General features: G+C 32.9%; 1 protein-coding gene across 1 annotated transcript in view; it reads left to right on the top strand.

Moving 5' to 3' along the window:
• The window catches only part of LOC105328508 (cytoplasmic dynein 2 intermediate chain 2), a 25457-nt gene extending 5343 nt beyond the window's left edge, over positions 1 to 20114 (top strand). The window contains exons 2-14 of the mRNA XM_066069498.1: positions 4455 to 4510; positions 6827 to 6949; positions 7066 to 7150; positions 8782 to 8920; positions 9043 to 9122; positions 9281 to 9333; positions 11540 to 11721; positions 12013 to 12155; positions 12310 to 12389; positions 12727 to 12911; positions 16519 to 16676; positions 17190 to 17413; positions 19746 to 20114. Coding sequence (XP_065925570.1) covers positions 4455 to 4510; positions 6827 to 6949; positions 7066 to 7150; positions 8782 to 8920; positions 9043 to 9122; positions 9281 to 9333; positions 11540 to 11721; positions 12013 to 12155; positions 12310 to 12389; positions 12727 to 12911; positions 16519 to 16676; positions 17190 to 17413; positions 19746 to 19878 — 1641 coding nt within the window. The 3' untranslated portion in view covers positions 19879 to 20114. The remainder of the gene's footprint in view (positions 1 to 4454; positions 4511 to 6826; positions 6950 to 7065; positions 7151 to 8781; positions 8921 to 9042; positions 9123 to 9280; positions 9334 to 11539; positions 11722 to 12012; positions 12156 to 12309; positions 12390 to 12726; positions 12912 to 16518; positions 16677 to 17189; positions 17414 to 19745) is intronic.
• Positions 20115 to 21444: the final 1330 nt, after the last annotated feature.

Consider the following 21444-nt stretch of genomic DNA (forward strand, 5'->3'; position numbering starts at 1 on the left):
AAGAAAAAGTATTCATCTTATCAGTGTACGTGCTGCATTGTAAAAGATCCGACTTTTTTGCACATTGAATCGAATTCTAATTATTTCGCTCGAGCTATCATGGCTTCTATTGAATTATTCAAATGAATGCACCACTTGGTGGTACTCATTGTTCAAAAACGCCTCACCGTAAAGTTTTAATTATCTACTTGAAAGCACTACATGTACTTTCACCTTGAATTTGTTCTCTTGAAATTCCAATGGATTGTTTTAGTTTCAATGTCGTAAAATATTACAGAAAGTGTTTTTTTAACAATACTCAAAATTATTAAGGTGGCATGGGACACCTCCACATTGTGACGTACTTCTGATCAAAATAAACAATAAAATCAAGCTTGTTCTTTCCCAAAACTGTTACTTAACAGCGTAGCGCAAAGGGTCAGAGGGTTAACTACGAATCTGTAAGTTATGAGTTCCTATCCCACTGGAGTTTTAAAAATGTTTTTATCTTTCCAAAAAATTTCAAAACATATTTTCGGTCAAATATTGTAAAATTTGAAAATCATATGCATCTTTCAGATATGTATATCAAAAGTCAATCTCTTGACAAGTTTATCTTTGTAAAGAGTCGTGACATACACGGTGACACGTAACAAAGCTTCTTCTCTAGATCTTGCATCTTGTGGATTTGTATTTTTTTTTTCAAAAGATTTGTTTTTGGGTAATTTTTTTGCAAGGATTGGATACTTTAGATTATATAAATATGCCATAAAAAGATAATTTAAAGAAAAAAATAAGTTAAGTCCCGGGAATGTAGATACTTGGGGGGAGAGGGATGAAAGGGGGGGCGGTCCTGTCCTCAAGCACCTGTGCAACAGACAGGGAAATTCTGTCTCAAGATGGACAATGTAGTCAAAGTACTGGAAAATAATCTTTGTAGTCAATAAACAAGGACATCTTTTAGTTGACACTGAAGTCAAAAGACACAGAAATTTTATCTCTGGATTGTGTTTGTAGTCAATAGACAGCGAAAATTCTAGTCAATAGACAGAAAATTGTATCTTTTAATGGACTTAGTAGTCATTGAAATGAGCATTAATGTTTTGATATAGCTGTAATCAATTGGCAGTGAAGTGAAATTCTATTTCTTGATAGAAATTAGAGACAAGAAACTGAAGAAAAAAAATTGTCTTTGGAAAGACTCTGTAGACAATAGACATCATTATTTGTATATTGTAGTCAACAGTCAGGCAATATTTAAAAATTATTCTCTGGACATGCTTATGGGCTAGAAGACTTCAAACTCTGGATATACACTAAAGGCATTACACATGAAAATTTTACCTTTGGTGACTTTATAGTCATTAGGCAGAAAAATACTACCTCTGGGTAGTTTTTTGTAGTCAATAGTCAGCTTATTCAATATCTGGATAGTATTTGTAGTCAAAACGAAGGAAAATTCTATATCTAAATGTTATTTTTACTCAATAGTAAAAGAAAGTAATTCTCCAGACGATTTTGACATATCATTTTATTCATGTACTTATTTGAAAATCTGTAAAATGGTTAAGTACGTGTAAAGATTATGGGTTCTGGAATTTCATGGCTAAGACATCTGGCTTGCTTCCCCTTCGAAAAACAAAACCATGATGTTTTGTCGTTGACATTCTTAGCAACGAGAACAATCATGTTCACTTTGTAAAACACACACACACACACTGAACTATTTATTGGGTATTTACAAAAAGGGAAAATTAAAAACAGGATCACAGGACAACAAATTTTGTGTCGAAATAATCAATTTCTTGTTTTAAGTTATTTTTTAGAGGCCCGATCCTTGGTCCAAGTGTGTTCAATGATAACCAAGTATAAAATGTAATTACGGGGGTCTAGGTAATGAATAGAGATACATGTACTTTTGATATAGGTTGTCATTAGCATCAGATAGAACTATTTCTCAAGCGTTTTTGCGACTACACAAGTTCTATGATGCCTTACAATTACGAAAGAACTTTTTCCTGAGCTCATTACATTTTCATGAATTTGCTACTTTGTCAACAGACTAGACAAGGAAGGCAAAAACTCGGTCGTTTTTTTTTTCTCGACATCTTTAGCCAGAAGATCAATCTCTGAAAATAAAGAATTTGTCTCTGATATGTAGGCGAAGTTTAATGATATTTTAAAAGGTCTTTTGGTAAAAGTACGGACTAGGCTTTGGTTTCTTTCTTGTCTTAAAGGGAGTTGGACACGATTTGAGATCATACATTTTATTTTTATTTTTTATGTATAAAATGGTTTACTGGTGCATTTTAAATGATTGACCAAAATATTGAATGTTAAAGTCAAGTTACAAGCAAGATACAGAGGTAAGAATTTGTTGTTATGTAAACAAAGCTCGAATCTTATAGTTGTTTATAAAATACTCTGTATCTTGCTTATAACTTGATATCTGACTTTCAAATTTTGACATAGTATTAAAACCTTCTATATTTATCAGTATAAACATTAAAAATGGAAAAATAAAATTTGAAAATTTTAAGTCAAATCGTGTCCAAGTCCCTTTACATAACATATACGTAAAGGTGTATTAACACTCTGATGCCTTCATCTACGTAAAATTCAAAACACACGACAATTATTAAGCCAAGTAATGTACATGCACTGGTAATTGTTGCTGTGAACGCATACTTCATCAGATATATGTGAACAATGGACATAATGTATATAGATAAGCGAAAATAATCATTCAATCACTGCGACTATAATTCAAAAACGGAATTTCTTTAGCCCTTGATACGATGTTATTGAGGGCAGAAGTGGGCTTTTTGTAATGCGCATGATGAGCTCTCAGATATAGAAAGGTCAACTTTTCATGCGCACTTGTAGTCCCCTCGAGGAGATGAATTTATCTTAGAAATCTTTGGTACGAATTTAACGACCATTGCGACTAGGCAAGTACAATGCCTCAATGCCTTGTTTCAAGCGGCCCGATTCGACACACATGCAGAGAAACAGTTTGATAACATTTGCATGCTTCTAAAGGACATGCATATCTTGCTGGCTAAATGGGACGATCGAACTCCAGGAAGCTTTCAACAAGCGTCTACGTCAGTCCCAATAAAAAGCACCGACCTCAGTGAAAACACGGCGGGGGTGGCCAGCCAAAAATGGATTTTTACTCAAATTCTATCTTGATCAAACAAACACGAAGGCACTAGCCAGCATTCATCCGAATTGCACTACGTGGTGTTCAGATGCCTTTGTACGCTTTTATGATACGCCAATGTGTGGCACTGTTAATTAGTCAAAGGCTTTTTAAATTATTCAAAGGACTTAAAGAACTTGACATATGAACGTATAGACAACATGTCAATTGTTGTATACCTGTACTAGCATATAGGTGTAGATAAAAAAGTAATTTAATAAGTAGACCAGGCGCGTACGTATGGTCTCCCACCCCGTAACCCCCCCCCCCCCCCCCCTTCCCCAAATGACGTGCAATCCAGCGCTTTTTTTGGCAGACGACTTTCTTATTTCCTCATAATGTTATTTTTGACTACTACCCCCTCCCTGAACATAATAATGTAAATGACGATGAAAGTGTAAATATTAAAGTCAGAATACTAGTCCATTATTAGATTATATTCCTCTCCAAATCTCCACCGCCCGGTTAGGAGTTTAAGGGTTGTTGAAGAATTTATTTCATATTTTTAACAACTTGTGAGATGTTTTGAAGAAGGTCTCTCTCTCTCTCTCTCTCTCTCTCTCTCTCTCTCTCTCTCTCTCTCTCTCTCTCTCTCTCTCTCTCTCTCTCGCTTTAAAAAACAAAGTTACATGTCTATTAAGGAAGTTGATCATGAATTAACGAGAGTTTGATTCAATATTTGTTTTAACGAATGTTCAAAACACTTCAGAAACTTTTTCAAATTGCATCATTTTTATCAAACCGAGCAAATTATATTTGAACGATAGCAAGTGTGTGTTTTTTAAAATTTGTTTCTACTTTTTCAACGCAGCTGCAGCTGATAAGTCCTTTATAAATTAAGGATTAAAAAACGAGCATTTAATTGGATGAAAACACCCGGAAGCACATGTTAATTGCCTTCATTGAAAGCCAGTCTTAATGGTAGATTAAATGTAGATTATACTGGTCAATAAAATGTCGTTATCCATTCTACTACTTAATAACATCTCTCTCTCTCTCTCTCTCTCTTTTCTCTCTCTCTCTTTCTCTCTCTCTCTCTCTCTCTCTCTCTCTCTCATTCATGTTCAAGATTTTTTTGTCTGTATCAAATTTTGGGGAGAAAAAACCCTTTATCTTATGTGTTAAAGGTTAACATTTTCAAAGCAAATTTTTATATTTATAGACATTTTTGCATTGTAAACCAGCTAGGCAAACATGTAATAACTTTGGTAATGCCTGGATAACTTAAACTCTTTTTGAATTCAATTCACGAATCAATCTTATCTTGTAGAAGGCACAAATCAGTTCCAAACTGTTAAGCTTCCAGGGCCGGATCCAGGATTCAAAGTAAGAGGGACGCGAGTTTTAGGCAGGGGGTCCAGGGGCCGCCTTGAAGCCTTGAAGTCGGGGGCTAAGCTCTTGCGCGGTCCATGGGGCGAAGCTCCTGGATTCTAAAGATTTTGTAAAGTGAAAATGAAGTTTTCAAAATAAGACTTTTGTTATGTTTTTGTCCCTGATTATAATTAAAAATAATAAAATTACAAATTTTTAAAGTTTGTAGATATATGCCCACGAAAGCTAATAAATTCTAGAGATTTTGTAGGGTAAAAATGAAGTCCTGAAATTCTGACTTTTGTACTTGTGATTATACTTAAAAGTAATAAAGTTATTCTCAATTTTTTTCCAAGGTTTGTAAATTTGAGAATTACAGTCATCCTATCAAAACCTCTCGTCTTGCAGAAATATTAGAAATTTTCCTACGAATGACTGTAAATTAATCAGTTTTAAAAAAAATCAGGTTCAGTCGGGCGATTTAAATGAAATTTAAAAAAGATGACTATAATAAACAGTCGTTAAAACACTAACTAGTATAACCAATGACTTAAAGGTGGGTGACTGGTCACATTTAAAAGAGCGCAACTAAAGTGGGTTTTTTTTTTTTTTGTACGCTACACCATTAAACACACGTTCGGATTTTGCTCATAATATACACCATTGAAATCAGTCTAATGTAGAAAAATGAAGACCCACAATATTGATTGTACACAAGGAGTTTGATTTAACTATAATTTGACAATTTTATGTTGTTATACTTTCATGTTAAATACTGAAATCTGATTGGTTAAGACGCAGTTAATAATATTTACTATTACCCTCAGCGTTAGCAACGCACTTGGCAACGGGTAACATTAAAAAATGTTACATGCGCGAAAATTATGCGCGTACGGTTCGCTGTAGAATTCACGTTATTCCTATATAAAAGCAGTAAAATTTTCTTAAAAATTTTAAAAAAGACATTCAGTATAACAAAATAAATAGTGCCTGTTTGGGAGGATAACAGTTGAAATTGACACCCCTCGAAAACCATTGTCAACCTCCGCTTCGCGTCGGTTGACAATGGTTTTCTCGGGGTGTCAATTTCAACTGTTACCCTCCCAAACAGGCACTATTTATATAATGTCGCACGACGGGTCCCCCCCCCCTCCCCCTGAATCCATCACTGTCTTCATGATGCATGTACCATACGCTTAACATGTTCAGCTAGGTTGATTCTGTGACAAGGGAGGGAACCTTTTATTCAACCGTCATATTTTTAAGTATCAAAGCGCAAGAGCTCTTCATATTATCAAACCGAACATTTTCTGCACTATATACCACTACGGACGGGAAAGTCTATAAATTTTTTTCATTGCAAAATATTCGGATAAAATGTTATTTAATTGTTACCTATCTCATCAGTTAACATCAAAACAGGGCACACGATACGGGAAAAAAAAATCCCCAAATATTTAACTCTACATACAGGGGCGTCATTCACAAACTGATTTTATGCATGACAACATTCTAAACAACGACAATGACATTTTCAGGAAATATCATAATTCCCCATAGTATAAAATATAATGATATTAAACAGTTACATATATTCATTTACTTCTGCAATACGTACCGATCTTTTCATTTTTTATTCATGTGAGATTAATTTTTTATCCTTTACAAATCAAAATGCAAAGATAGTATTAATTTCACTACTGGCAGATAAGGTTAATAATTTTCGTAAGACAGCTTAACTTTGTATTGAATATTTACAGTTTGTATAAAAGAGTATATTTATTTTCAGGAGCTTGTATCCTATCTAGGCCGAGAAAGCACGTTTATCTTGTTTCTTGCAAGTCCATCCTGTAGTACATTAACATTAGAACCATTTTAACAGGAGCTTGGAATTTGGGTAGGTTTGCCACAGAGCATTGTGACGTAGGCCTGTCTATTTCATTGCTGGCCACTCAGCTATGGCTCTTCGAAATCCGAACAAGATTTGTCAGTTTTGCTTTTGAGCTAAGATTACGCAATCTGTGTATATTTCACCAGAAACCAGCGTCAAATTTAACTTGTTTTGACGCAAGAAAAAAGATAGTTACAGTCCAAGGTTTTGTTAATTAAAATGGTTCTATCATCATTATTTGGTGTAAACTTGCCTGTGCGGGGGAGGGGGCACATATGCATGTAGGATATCAAGTACATGTAGTCCGCGCTAAAAAATGTAATGTATATTACAGCCCATCCAACCGTCTCCATACGTCAATCTATTTCATAATAATATAAAAATAACATGTAAATCAGAAAAGAGACATAAGCATGATAAATGTCTATCTCTATGGTAAGGGTATTTGTGTTCGGGATCGAGATTACTGAAATCACTAACAACATTCCTAACGTAAACAACAAGATGTTTGCCGACATAACACTAGAATCCGTAACGTTTAAATCTAATTGGAAGAAAGAAAGGTAAAACTGAATAATTAATAGTGATTTAAGGAATTGGTTATTATGAAAATACCTTTGTGTTTCAAAATTTCGAAGTTTTTCTAATTTATTTCTTCGTTTTCTGTACCCACATGTAGATCCCTTGCTAGCAGTGGATGTCAAACTTCTGAGCTGGTTGTGGAAGAAGTTGCATGTCAGTCAGTTAAATACAAATCTGTGAAGGTAAAATACACCCCCTCTTTATCATCTGGTTTTTGTGACGGCAAACTTTTAAGATATACATTACTTAAACAGTTAAAATGAAAATGATCTACATTTTGTGTCTATAAATATCATGTGTATTAAATCTTGGGGAGTTTAGGATGTCAATAACTCAGTTATACTATTAAAATAAGAGAACACTAAATGGCAATTTAATGTATCAAAATGATATGAAAGATATGAATCATCACTGTCATCAGAGTTGGGGTCAATTACTTTAAAAAGTAATTATAATTACTTTCAAATACATTGGCAATTTTATCAATTACTTGCAATTACAATTACATTGATTTTTTAAAATGTAATTAATTACTCTCAATTACTTTGATAAATGTAATTAATTACATTTCAAATACTTTAGTTTAATTTTTTAAAGTCTTGAGAACATATACATATATTAACAGCATTTAGATATACAGAGCTTTATGTACGGTTATGTTTTTAAAGGTTGTATAGTTCAGTTCAGATCAGATTTCTTGAAAATTTCTAGAAAAATTTTCTTTAACATTAAATTTATTAAGTACCGTTGAGTTCATTTTTGGTTCTGAATAATATTTTCTCTATAGTGAATTAACTTTTATTCACATATCAAAACTGTGTTTATTCAGAAAGTACAACTTTTGGCAGTACAGCATATCAGTATATAGATAATATTATAATTGCTATAATTCACAAGAATGAGATATTTTGACTCTGTTCTAAAATCAATGGGGGTTCTTGGGCATTAGAGGAGTTCACACCTCCACAAAATTAGATCTTTACCTATTGCCCTGGGCAGTGTGTTATGCTGTATAAACATATGAAACATTATGGGACATTTAATTATTGTATAAACAAAAGTCCATGCAAAACATGTATAAAATCTATTTATCATTTTAGGACACCTTTTTTATATTTTAAACTTGGAAAAAAAGTAATTGAGATGTAATTGAAAAGTAATTGAAAATACACAATATTTTTGGAATGTATTTAAATACATTCAATTACTTGTAATTGAAGACAGACTCAATTGCAAATTACTTTTAATTACTTTGAAAAATGTAATTAATTACACTCAATTACTAATACTTTTTTCAGTTACCCCATCCCTGACTGTCATCTTATATCACTTGTGTCTGTCTGTTAGTACGTTTCTGGGGCATAGCGACAAAACATACCATTATATTAACATTTATGTAATTCAAAGGAGAAAATGAAACACTCTCTGATATTTTGTTGACTGATTTTTTTTTTTCGTCTTACTGACAAAATGAACTGATTTTTGGATGGTTACATTATCATATATAAGGAAGCTAACTGAAAAGCATTAAATAAAAGGAAGAAAAGAACAAATTGTTACCATAATAAGTAAAAAAATAAGTTTTTGAAAAAAACGCCAGTACATTACATGAAATAAGCATATTTTTTGTGTTACAACAAGTCTACATCGATTAGTTGATGATAATCATTCATTTATGTGATTGAATGTGTCTTTTGTACTGCATGCTTGTTTTGTATTCGAAGCAACTAAAACAAAATATACATTATACCAGTATTCAAGTTTTTACAAATTACAGATTAATGATCGATCTTACAATTTCTGTTTTTTCAAGACTCAAACAGAAGATGACAGTGATAAGTTCTCAGGCTTTGCAGACGACAACTCTGGACACCTTTTCGAGTTTTTACGGAGAGTTGAGCCAGCCATGCATAAACAGCTAGAAATGAACGTCAAGAGTCATGCTTTTGACGGTATGTTGGGCTCTTCTTCCTAATTTAACACAATAATTATCTGAATTGCTTACTGAATTTACATACATACAATTTTAAAACTGTCTGCTTTACATACATACAATTTTAAAACTGTCTGCTAGATTACGAGGTGACCTGGGACGAGGGTTCCTCCACAATGTCTTCTATCCACAAACTCACAAATGCTGCTCATGATGGACAGGTAAGGGACACGTGCATGTATTAATTAGGATATTATTAAAAAGGCAGTGTTAACAACGCAGATTTTATAATGGGATAAGGATGAGAGTCTGTATATATTTTGATCTTGTTTTAATTTGAAAAAATCTTGACAATAAAAGATTGCCTCCTTTTGTTTAGTTTCAGATTACTGGACTGTCTTGGAACTCAACTGGAGCAGTCATTGCAGCTTCGTATCCTTTGAGTCATTAACACAGTATATCAAATGACATTTATTGTCTATTTTAAAAATACATTTATTTAGTTGTTCTGGAGTATGTTTTGAGAACATTCAACTTTTCTGTAAGGCAGCTAAAAGATGTTCAAAATTCCAATTCAGATTGTCAACAATGTTATTTGATATCTACCAGAGTTGGGGTCAATTACTTTGAAAAGTAATTAATTACTTTCAAATACATTGACAATTTTATCAATTACTTGCAATTACAATTACATTGATTTTTTAAAATGTAATTAATTACTCTCAATTACTTTGATAAATGTAATTAATTACATTTCAATTACTTTACTTTTATTTTTTTAAATCTTGAGAACATATACATATATTAACAACATTAAGATATACAGGGCTTTATGTGCGGTTATTTTCTTAAAGGTTGTATAGTTCGGTTCAGATCAGATTTCTTGAAAATTTTCTCTAACATTAAATTCATTAAGTACCATTGAGTTCATTTTTTGTTCTGAATAATATTTTCTCTATAGTGAATTTATTTTTATTCACATATTAAAACTATGTTTATTGTGAAAGTACAATTTTTGGCAGTACAGCATATCAGTATATAAATAATAATTGCTATAATTCACAAGAATGAGAAATTTTGATTCCCTTGAGTCTAAAATCAGTTCAGTCTAAAATCAATTGGGGTTCTTGGGTATTGGAGGAGTTCACACCTCCACAAAATTAGATCTTTACCTATTGCTCTGGGCAGTGTGTCATACTGTAAAAACATACATGTATGAAACATTATGGGACATTTAATTATTGTATAAACAAAAGTCCATGCCAAACATGTATAAAATCTATTTATCATTATAAGACACCTTTATTATATCTTAAACTTGGAGAAAAGTAATTGAGATGTAATTGAAAAGTAATTGTAAATACACAATATTTTTGGAATGTATTTAAATACATTCAATTACTTGTAATTGAAGACAGACTCAATTACCAATTACTTTCAATTACTTTGAAAAATGTAATTAATTACACTCAATTACAAATACTTTTTTCAATTACCCCATCCCTGATATCTACTGTACACAGGGTTATAAAAATTTTCCCCATTTTGAATATACTGTAGACATATTTTTTTCCACGGGATCATAATTCTGCGGAATCACAATATCAATTTAATCCGCGGGTAAAAATTTACGCGGATTCTTTGAACGAAAAAAAAATCATTTGAATAACTATTATTAAATAAAGTTCTGAGCGATTTTCATTACCTAGAATTTGTCAAACTTTGGACTTAAATTGTAAGAACTGTTCACAGTGAACAGTAATTATTGGTTGTGCACTGGTCGGTAGTCATTAGTTAGCCATCAAGATGTTACGACGCTGGCTAAAATCGTCTGAAACACCATTAATGATTTAATCTTTATTAACTGTCAATTTATGGGTTCTCATGTCCTTTAAATTATGAGTTGATCAGTTTAATCAATTAAAAATCAGAGCACAAAGGGATCTAAAAATTGCAGTAAAAACACGGGTCTTGGCGTATAGTTAATTGGGTCATTGAAAGACAGACCCGCTTGGGGCTATTTGTCGTCTGACACGTGCCGTTATCTCAAGCTTGGAGAGGTTTAAATTTCATGTAAGTAAATTTACAGAAAATTCAAATCTTTAGGAGATTAAATTATAAATTATGTGAATTATCTATGCAATTTGTTTGACAGATTGCATAGATAAAAACGATATACATTGGGTACACGCATATGCAAGTGTTCTATAATGTAGTAACTTCCGATTACTAGTATCCTTATTCATGTAATGCAATTCAAAAATGCACTTTAAGTACACTGGGAAAAAATTCCGCGGAAAATTTGTGCCCGTGTTCATAGCGTAAATAAATACCACGTGGACAAAAGTACTTCTACAGTATCCTAACACAGTTGTGGTTTAGGAGAAGAAGCTTTTAGTTTTCAAGTATCCCCATTTTGATTTACCCACTCTTAATTAGGGCAAGTAGGGCAAACATTTCTTTGAATACAGTGTGTTTTGTTACATTGGATCTAAAAGAAAGATGGTTTCATAATTTCTATATTCTTGAGGAGTCTGCCTTTTTGGTTTGACTTTGCTATATTCATTTCCATCTTAGTAAAAAAAATAGCGTGTTGTTGTTATTCTGTATTCAGCATTGCTTTCCTTACCTAACCGAGCTATGGACGGTTTGACCATGAGGACTGGTGTACCCACAAGACGTCATTGTGTACTTGGAATTTAGAGCGCCGAAACCTGGACGAAAACAAGCCAGACACAGTGCTGGAGGTGTCGAGTTGTCTGATGTGTACCGCCTTCCACCCCTCTAACCCCGCCCTCATTGCCGGGGGCACCTACAATGGTGAGGGATGGACATCTGTCACATTGTAGATATCTGAAATCTTCATGTCAGAAAAAAATTGTGTGAATTATGCTTAATATATAAAAATCAACTGAAATTTGGAAAATTCTCTAATTTTAAATGTATATAAATAATACTGTAGCATGTTTTTACAGCAACACCTCTTTCTAAATTTAAAACTTAAATTGTACCAGGTTTTGCCTTGATAAGAATTGATAATCTTATCAAAATATTCCAAGCTTTTTTATTCAATGAGTCTTTATGATATCACACCTTCAATATTTTTTTCAGGTGTGGTAATTGTGTGGGATTTAAGTCGAGAAGATGACATGGTGTTAACATCATCTGGTATTGGAGACGACTCGCACCGGGAACCAGTTTCTAAGGTTATATGGGTACCAGACACATCATCTGTCAAAAAGAACAAATATTTGGTAAGATTGATACAGAGGCAGAGTATTTTTTTTTTCAAAATTGCTTAAAAATTCACCCATTTTCTTCTTGAATTCAGATGGAATTCTGAACTCCCTGAAAAAATTACATTTGATTCGATCCAACTTCATAAACAATGGATGCTTGTGGTTTCAGCTTGTCAGTGTTAGCAGTGATGGTAAAATGCTTGTGTGGAAAATGGACAGAAAGACCAAACAAATAGAACTACATGATGGGTATGAGTTTTTCCTACATTTTCTTTCAGACCTCTAATAGATACCTAAATTATCTCAAAACATAACTATACTGTAGAAGCACATATTTTCGTTGTGTCGAAAATTTGTTGTTTTTTAACCAAATAAAATTCTGTTGGCATTCAATTTCCTCATATCATAATCTCTTTGTATTCATTAATACTTAGGTTAAAAATTCGTCATGGATTTAATTTCGTTGATTTTTATTGCCAACGAAAATAATGAAACTAAATCCTCAACGAATATTTCTGCTTCAGCAGAATTGCTGCTGAATTTTATGATCGTCAACAGAAATCACATGAATTAATTTTTTTGCCAGATTTGTTCTGATGAACATGAACCTCCCCACACAGTTACGTAAATCTCGAACCATGCGAGGAGACAAGGAAGTGGGTGTCACTTGTATATCGTACAACAACGAAAACAAGGACAGTTTTATCATTGGTTCAGAGCCGGGGGCGGTGTTTAAATGTTCCATGTCAGCAAACGGGGAGCAACCTGCAGGTATAAAGAGTGGACAGCTTTTTCTTTCACTTTTACCCTTTTTCTTCCTTTTCTATTTCTTTTTGAGTTCTTTCTCTTTGGGTTCTGTTTCTGGGTCTCTCTCTCTCTCTCTCTACTTCTCTTTTTTCCCTTTTATCTCTCATTCTTTAATTGCGCATGTACAATATAGATTACCTTTCTTTTGATATGCTTTGAATTAATCTACACACACTTTTATAAAAGATCAAATCAAAAGTGTTTGAATGAAGAAAATTTTAAGTTGCCGATAATCTTAGAGTAGAGAAACCATTAACCCTTTCTGAAGAGAGGTGTCTATATAATGTTTAGATGGCGGTGAAACATATAGAATCAGGGATGGTAAGGATGCAATGTTCACACCAACATGTATTTAACTTAGAATGTATCACAACATGCGCGGATCCAGAAATTGTTTTCTCCAAAGGGGTGGAGGTGGGGGGTCCAAGTGATATCTAATTTTGCAAAGGGGGGATGGGGGGGGGGGTGAGTGTGAGGTATCTTTTTAGTAATTTTACTATGTAAATTTAAGAATGAATTTTCCAGTGGGGGATTCGGACCTCCCTCCCCCACCCAGATCCGTGCATGTGCCATATTATTCATATGAGTGATTGTATTGTAGTGTATAGATGTATATTTGATAATGAGAGAACTGCTTTGATGTAAATAATACTGTACCTGTACCTGTTGTTAGAATTAGAACATTTGTACATACCTCATTAAAGAAGCAAGTTTAAATTCTAAAAAAAAAAATGAGTTTAGATTAAGAAAAAATTAGGTGGGTGGGGGAAATAGATAGCTTCTTTTTAGGAAAAGAAAACTGTTTTGAAATAATAGAAAAAATCAAGAAAATTGTTGAATATGAGTTGACTAAGTACTAGATAAAAAATTTCAAATATCTGCATTAGATCCAACACTGAAACATGCACTTATAAATCATTTTAATCTTGCTTCCTTATATGTATGTTACAAAGACTTTCAGCATATATTTGTGTACTATATTGGTGTTTATGATAACTTAAGTAATTTGTGTGTACATGTTTATATAATATTGTAAATTTATCTGAAGAACTTGATTCATCATCCCTTTTTATTTTAAAGTTTCAGGCACTTTTCTTTATTAAAAATATACAGAATTTTCTCACATATTGTAATGTGACATGACCAGCGATGTTTTCCTTTAATGTTGTCTGTACAATAACTAAATTACAGAATACTTTTTAAAGGGTGGTCCTTATGCAAATGACCAAAACTGTACAATAACTAAATTTTAGAACGCTTTTTTAAAGGGCGGTCCTTATGCAAATGACCAAAACTGTACAATAACTAAAATAAATAACACTTTTTTCAGGGAAAAACCATTTTATTTTTAGAAATAAACAAACCAGCAATGACAAATGAAAATAAATGATTTAAAAAAAAAAAGCCTATGGTTTAACAAAATTTATAGTTATAGTGATTAAAATTATGTGACTTTTTTGAGGTCATAAGAACAGCAAAATTTTTATTTTATAAAATGAATTTTTTAACCAAGGCTTCACTAATTAATAGGAAAATAGGTGTAAGGTAGACAAAAAACGTTGTACATGTACATACATGTATCTATTTAGGAATTTACATTACAAAAATTTCTGCCTTTAGGGCACGGTTTATAATTAAATGCCTAAATTAATATTTAGGTTCTCGGTTATGATGCAAATTCATCATCTAAATGTACATTTTGTTAACTCGTTATAACTATAATGAATTATGGATTCAGAATAGTATATTGACAGATCCCTATAGGACTTAGCTGTAACAAATTTTAATAGTGTTGGTGTATGTATTTCTGGTGATGGAAAGTATTTTGCTTTTACATGTAGAGGTCACAGCTTGACTTCAGATGCGTCCAATTAACTATGGTTGTGCAAATCTAACATACATTGTGCCTAAGTACATGTATGAAGCTCTGCTTTTGTTCCATGTTCCATCTAACCTCTGACTCTTAAGCCATCTTTTCATTCATTTGATCAACAATTTTCATTTGATTAATTAGTTTAGGAAAAGGGGAAATGCACATATACATGTATACTGTGGTTTCATTAATATTCAAGGGCATCATTTTTTGTGGATAAAGTAAAAGTCACAGTTTCAAGGATATGTAATTTCGTGGCCAATGACCCTATCAATACAAAGTTTCAATAGAAATTGCACTTCAATGAACACTTAATTTCGTGGATCAATTTAATAACGAAATCTACAAAAAATTGGTATTCATTGAATATTGATGAAACCACAGTATGTAGGAATAAGGAATGAAGTTTGTATTTCAGCATAGTTTTCTATATTGGGTTTTTTGTTATGCATTTCATTTCACTTAAGATTTTCTGATTCTCAGCCTCAAAGTATTTTTTTCATCATAACAATGTTATTTATCCTTCAAACTTTATAAATAAAATAAAATAAAAATAAAAATTTGTTATGGTAAATATGAATTTTGCGAAGTTATTGCAATTTTGGCCACAATGGATGTAATGGAATAAATATACAGGTTGAGATCAAATTAGAAAAAAAGGTTGTATGGGTGCATCTGTGGCTTGAACCCCATTACCATTATGTGGTAGGTCTCCGTGGAGCTACTAGGCCAAGCAGTACGTTGAATAGCTGTGGGTAATATTAACACTACAAGACTTATTAAATTTGTCTATATAAAAGGCAGTTTTATGGTATGAATAAAAAAAATTCCAGATAATTTAGAGTTATCGTACGTTGCTGAGGATCGGAGATCGTTAACATGCAACTCTTTTGATGAATTGTTTAAATGTATCTGCATTATTCCTGTTGACTTAGTGTCTACAAGGAATTTATTGAGCCTCTCTCATCACGGCATTAGGTAAATGATTTATTGAAAAAAGGAAGAGGAGGAGGTTCTGCAAAGTTTATTCAATACTGTAGATTCCTAATTAAATGCGAGGAATTGATTTCTGCGTAAAATTGCGAGAGGTAATCCTTGTGAATTTAAAAATCTCGCTTTTATTTTTAACACAGTTTTGAACTATAGAAAACTATAACAAAAAATTGCTGATCACGATTTTACATTCTCGCTATTTGATACAAAACAGCGGAATTAAGTACTCGCATAGAATAAGGAATTTTAATACAGTAAAGCACCTTAAACCATGACTAGAGAGGCTCAAGTAAAGCAATGTAAAGTCAAAGTGAATAAAAGTTAGTTTACAGTGAACCAAATTTATTTCATGATGACTATACTCTGCAATTTACTTGTGATGAATTGGTCTGTGAGGACTAATTTTTATGACTGAGCATAAATATATAAATACATGTACAAGCTATATGAGATGACTCATTCACAGCAAGAAATATTGGGAATAAGGAAGATCTCACAAGTTTCCTACAAATTTCTTGCTTGCAAAAAATAGGTGGTTTTCCTGGAAGTAAAATATTTAAAAAGTTTGATGCAAATAACTTGATCTCAAAAAAGGCTTGGCAAATTTTCAAGAAATATCAAGATGGTATTTGCTGAGCAGAGTTTCATATTTAAAAAAAATTCTTATTTATATTATAAATTGTTTTGTTGTCTTATTTTTTGTAGGCAATATAATTTCATCCATTCAGTTGAAATCCCCAGTGACCTTTACGTATGCCCACCATTATGGACCGGTGTATTCTGCAGAGTTCTCTCCCTTTCACAGGAACGCTTTCCTGACTAGTTCCATGGATCAAACACTACGACTGTACAGCATGCTACAGGTATCTCTATACCTGATCCCTTTTACAATGCACAATTGACTCCATTCTCCAAATCCTTCTCAATGTTTTAGAATTGACCTTTAGATTTATAGACCATATGGATTACTTGGTGACAAAATTGCTATTTTAACTACTGTCAAACAATAGTTTACATTGATTCAGAAGTTTATGGGACCTGAAGATTTATTTCAAATATTAATATTAGCATGTGCCATAAGTTACTGTGGAATCATTAGATTTCGTGGTGGCTCAATTTTCATGGAATTCGTGGGTACCTTTCATCCACGAATTAACATCCCCCACGAATTAATAAATTAGGGCTATAAAGTCATATTCCTTTTGTATGTATACGAAAATACACGAAATTATGTCCCCCCGTAAAATTTAAGCAATCCACGTAAAATGGCCCCCACGAAATTCAATGATTCCACAGTATATATAGAGTACTGTTCGGAAAAAAAGATGTTTCAAAATTTTATGCAGGAATGAATTCACTGTATTCACTTTATTCAGAAACAACCCATCATGACTTTAGAGCCCGGTGAGGGGGTTATCTACTCAACGAAGTGGTCCTTCAGCCGGCCCGCATTGTTTGCTGCCACCACCGACACCGGCCTGTTGTTACTGTACGACCTGACCCAGAACCAGCCGGTCCCTGTCTATAAGCTGGAGGCTGGGGGACTGATGGGGAACAATGCCAGGGCACCTGTCCTCACCTGTCAGTTCAACCAACATCAGTAAGTATGATTATCAGTCCAACCAACATTAGCAATACAATTATCAGTCCAACCAACATCAATAAGTACAATTATCAGTCCAACCAACATCAGTAAGTACAATTATCTGTCCAACCAACATCAGTGAGTTCAATTATCAACCAACCAACATTAGCAAGTACAATTATCAGTCCAACCAACATCAGTGAGTACAATTATTAGTTCAACCAACATTAGCAAGTACAATTATCAACCAACCAACATCAGTGAGTACAATTATCAGTTCAACCAACATCAGTAAGTAAAATTATCTGTCCAACCAACATCAGTGAGTACAATTATCAGTTCAACCAACATCAGTGAGTACAATTATCAGTCCAACCAACATCAGTAAGTACAATTATCAGTCCAACCAACAATAGCAAGTACAATTATCAGTCCAACCAACATCAGTGAGTACAATTATCAGTCCAACCAACATCAGTAAGTACAATTATCAGTCCAACCAACATCAGTAATTACAATGATCAGTCCAACCAACATCAGTGGGTGCAATTATTAGTTCAACCAACATCAATGAGTTCAATTATCTGTTCAACCAACATCAGTAAGTACAATGATCAGTTCAACCAACATTAGCAATACAATTATCAGTCCAACCAACATCAGTAAGTACAATTATCAGTCAACCAACATTAGCAAGTACAATTATCAGTCCAAGCAACACCAATGAGTTCAATTATCAGTTCAAACAACATCACTGAGTAGAATTATCTGTTCAATCAACATCAATGAGTACAATTATAAGTCCAACCAACATCAGTGAGTACAATTATCAGTCCAACTTTATACAAATGCTTTCATAGACTGTTACTGAAGTGGCATCGCATTCTATAATAATTAAAAAACTATTTTATCAATTAATATACCATCTGTATAGATACATTGAAATGGATTGAAAACAGGCAGGATGCCAATACATAATTTATTTTCTCCATAAACAATCTGTAAAAATTATGCAAATTTCTTTGTCTTCTTATTCTTTTAGTAGTGTATAATAGAAATACAGATACAGTTTATCCTCTTGATACAACAGCAGTATCAAGTGTTACCAGATTTTGATCCTTCTAAATTTATCTTGGTATTTTTTCTTCCTTAATGTCACATATATGTATCCAATTCACCCACTCATATCTGATAATGATGAAGCAACACTGCAGCAAACTGATGGACATCTATTCAGATTTTCTATCTACTTTTTCAATCGACCAATAAAATTTAGAATAGATGAACAGATAGTCATTTTCAAAATAGTTTTTTTTTCTGGTACTGAGCTATGTTTCTGATTATTAAATTGTACTTAACTGTGTATAGTTTGAACACAGCTGATATTTTTAATAGTGACTTTTTGATGATGATTTGATTTTAGCAAAATTACACCCCATGAAATGGTGTTGTAAAATGATCTATTTTTAGGATTGTTTAGAATTTGTGTCTCACTGACACATCTAGTTTAGTATGTAAAAATGTAGCTGGAGATCTGCAACTCTTCAGTAAAATTCGGGTTGACATGCCGTATCAACCTGAATTTTACCATAGAGTTGCAGATCTGCAGCAAGTAATAATTCGTTGCGTTTCTTTTGAGAGACTTGAAAAAGGGTAGGTTTTTTTAAAAAAAAATCCGATCTTTAAGATGCATAAAGTCACGAGAACACCAACTTGTATAATTTACTACTTATCCAAAATAGGGATAAAAATGTCTCGAAATTAGTTTTTGGTCTAGTGGTCCAGTGAACATGAAATCAGCATTTTTACTGGATCAGCTATTTGCATAACTTAAATATAAGACATGCAAAATAAAACAGACCTTCTTCAAAACAACAAAGTAATTTTTTATTTCATCAGTGATTGTACTTACATGTGTATATGTGGTTTCAGTCTGTTTTAGGTGGTTATGATTAAAATACTTTCACCGGTTTAAAATTTTCAAATTGTACCTTAGTTAACTCAAAAATACATTGTAAACATTTTTGGAAACGTAAACATTCTAAAAGCCTCAGCGGAATTCCAACTCATGACCGATCCATAGTGAACCCTCTAATTCACTGCGCTACGCTGTTAGAAAACAGTTTTGGGAAAGAAACTACATGTATTTATAAAATTATATTTTATTTTACTGTTTTATTTCGATGAATAATTCGTCACAACATGGAGATGTCCCATATATATATACCACCTTAAAATTGTAATCGCACTTGCAGTTGCTATGGTTACTGCTGAAGTATATTAAAAAACTTATTACCCCTGTAAAAATTGTGGTTTCAATAAACCGTAAGAATGATTTTCGTTTCAGAAACAATCTGATCGCCACCGGTGATGCCATGGGGTGTATTCAAGTGTTCCGAATCAGTGACAGCCTCAAAACGCCGCTGTCACGTGACCTGGAGATTCTGGGAGATTTAGTAGACATCACTACCGAGTCCTAGCTCCTTCTCAGCAGAGTTCTGTGATATTGATTGATTAAAATCCGTCCTCTCAACTAAATTATTTGTAGTTGGATATTTTGAAAATTTGATGAAAAAAAAAACAATCAACAACCAAAACACATGTCGTCCATTACGTGAAAACATGCGGTTTTGATCGCAGAATGAAGGGTCAGAAATGTAATAGCTGCGCGTTGTGCCTCTCAGTAAATAGCTATTGAAATAAAAATTTACCTTGTTTTGTTGGTTTTTTTTACTTCAATGGCGTAGATCTATATTAAAAGAAAATCATACATCTGAATTGACACAGAATATGATTTATAGTCATAAATAATAATTAAAATTATCAATTAATTGTAATAAATATCGTATGTAGAATTGTGACTTCTATATGATCAATTGAGTTCCAAATTTTATTCTGCGTTCGTCTCTGAACTGATTGCCCCTAATATAAGAAAAAAATGTGTAAGTATAGTCATGCAAGTTTATAATTAATGTCTATCTCTTCAAGAAAGTGGTTTTCTGAAATCTCCTTTTAAGAGTTTTTGACGGACGTGCCTATACTGATTCATTCACTTGTCTGAACCAAGGATCCCTATTATCAACGTCACCATCTAGGTCAAGTACTCTTTTTCATTCATAAGGCAAAATTTACATCTACCAAGTGTTATTTCCTCTGTTTTTTTACGGAAACTTATGGTTAATTCATTGCTCTATATTTACATTTTCCAGTATCTTTGCCCGATAACCCAGAACTTCAAATGACGCCAAATTGAGGCGCTAGCGGGGTTTGCTTATTTATGTATAAATCCTACGATGGTTTAAAATTATATAAGTAATATGGAATGATTCTTTTGATATTATGAGGTGATAATTTCGGTCGGGGCGTGATCAAATCTATCATAGCCCTTCGGGCTTTATTGGATTTAATCACGCCCCGACCAAAATTATCACCTTATAATACTCCAAGAGTCATTCCTTAAATAGAAACAGCCAGACTCAAATCTACACGCCCCATTAGTCGAAATGTACAGCAGCTGAAACTGACATGAAACTGACAGGACTGAAATTGACACGCCCTGTTTATCGATTGGTAGAAACCTACAGCGACTTAAGAAAAATCACGGACTGCACGATATAGTCGTGATGATGTCGGACTTGAAGTCTCACAGGAGACGATTTGGCTGTTTCTTTTAGCTAACGTACTTCTGTACAGTAACAGTAATTTATTGAATTTTAATAACTTTTCATAATCATGTTAATATAAACAACAGAATGCTTTCTTTGATGATTCATGCGGGTTATGAAGGTAGCGATTATTGCAGAAAAAATTACATAACCCACTTTATAAAAAAGCTTCCAAATGTGTAGCATAAATGTCTTGGGACAGACTAAAGTATAGGAAAATCGTGAATGTAGACATAGTATAATCAGGTTATGTAATGCGTTTAAACAAGGAGGGTTAATATTTCAACAAACATTTCTCTCAAATTTACATATGAACAATTAAATTATGATAATGTTTTTAGGTCACCTGAGTAAACTCAGGTGACCTATTGATATCCGTTT

Source organism: Magallana gigas, chromosome 8 (genome assembly GCF_963853765.1).
Source record: "Magallana gigas chromosome 8, xbMagGiga1.1, whole genome shotgun sequence".
NCBI lineage: Eukaryota > Metazoa > Mollusca > Bivalvia > Ostreida > Ostreidae > Magallana > Magallana gigas.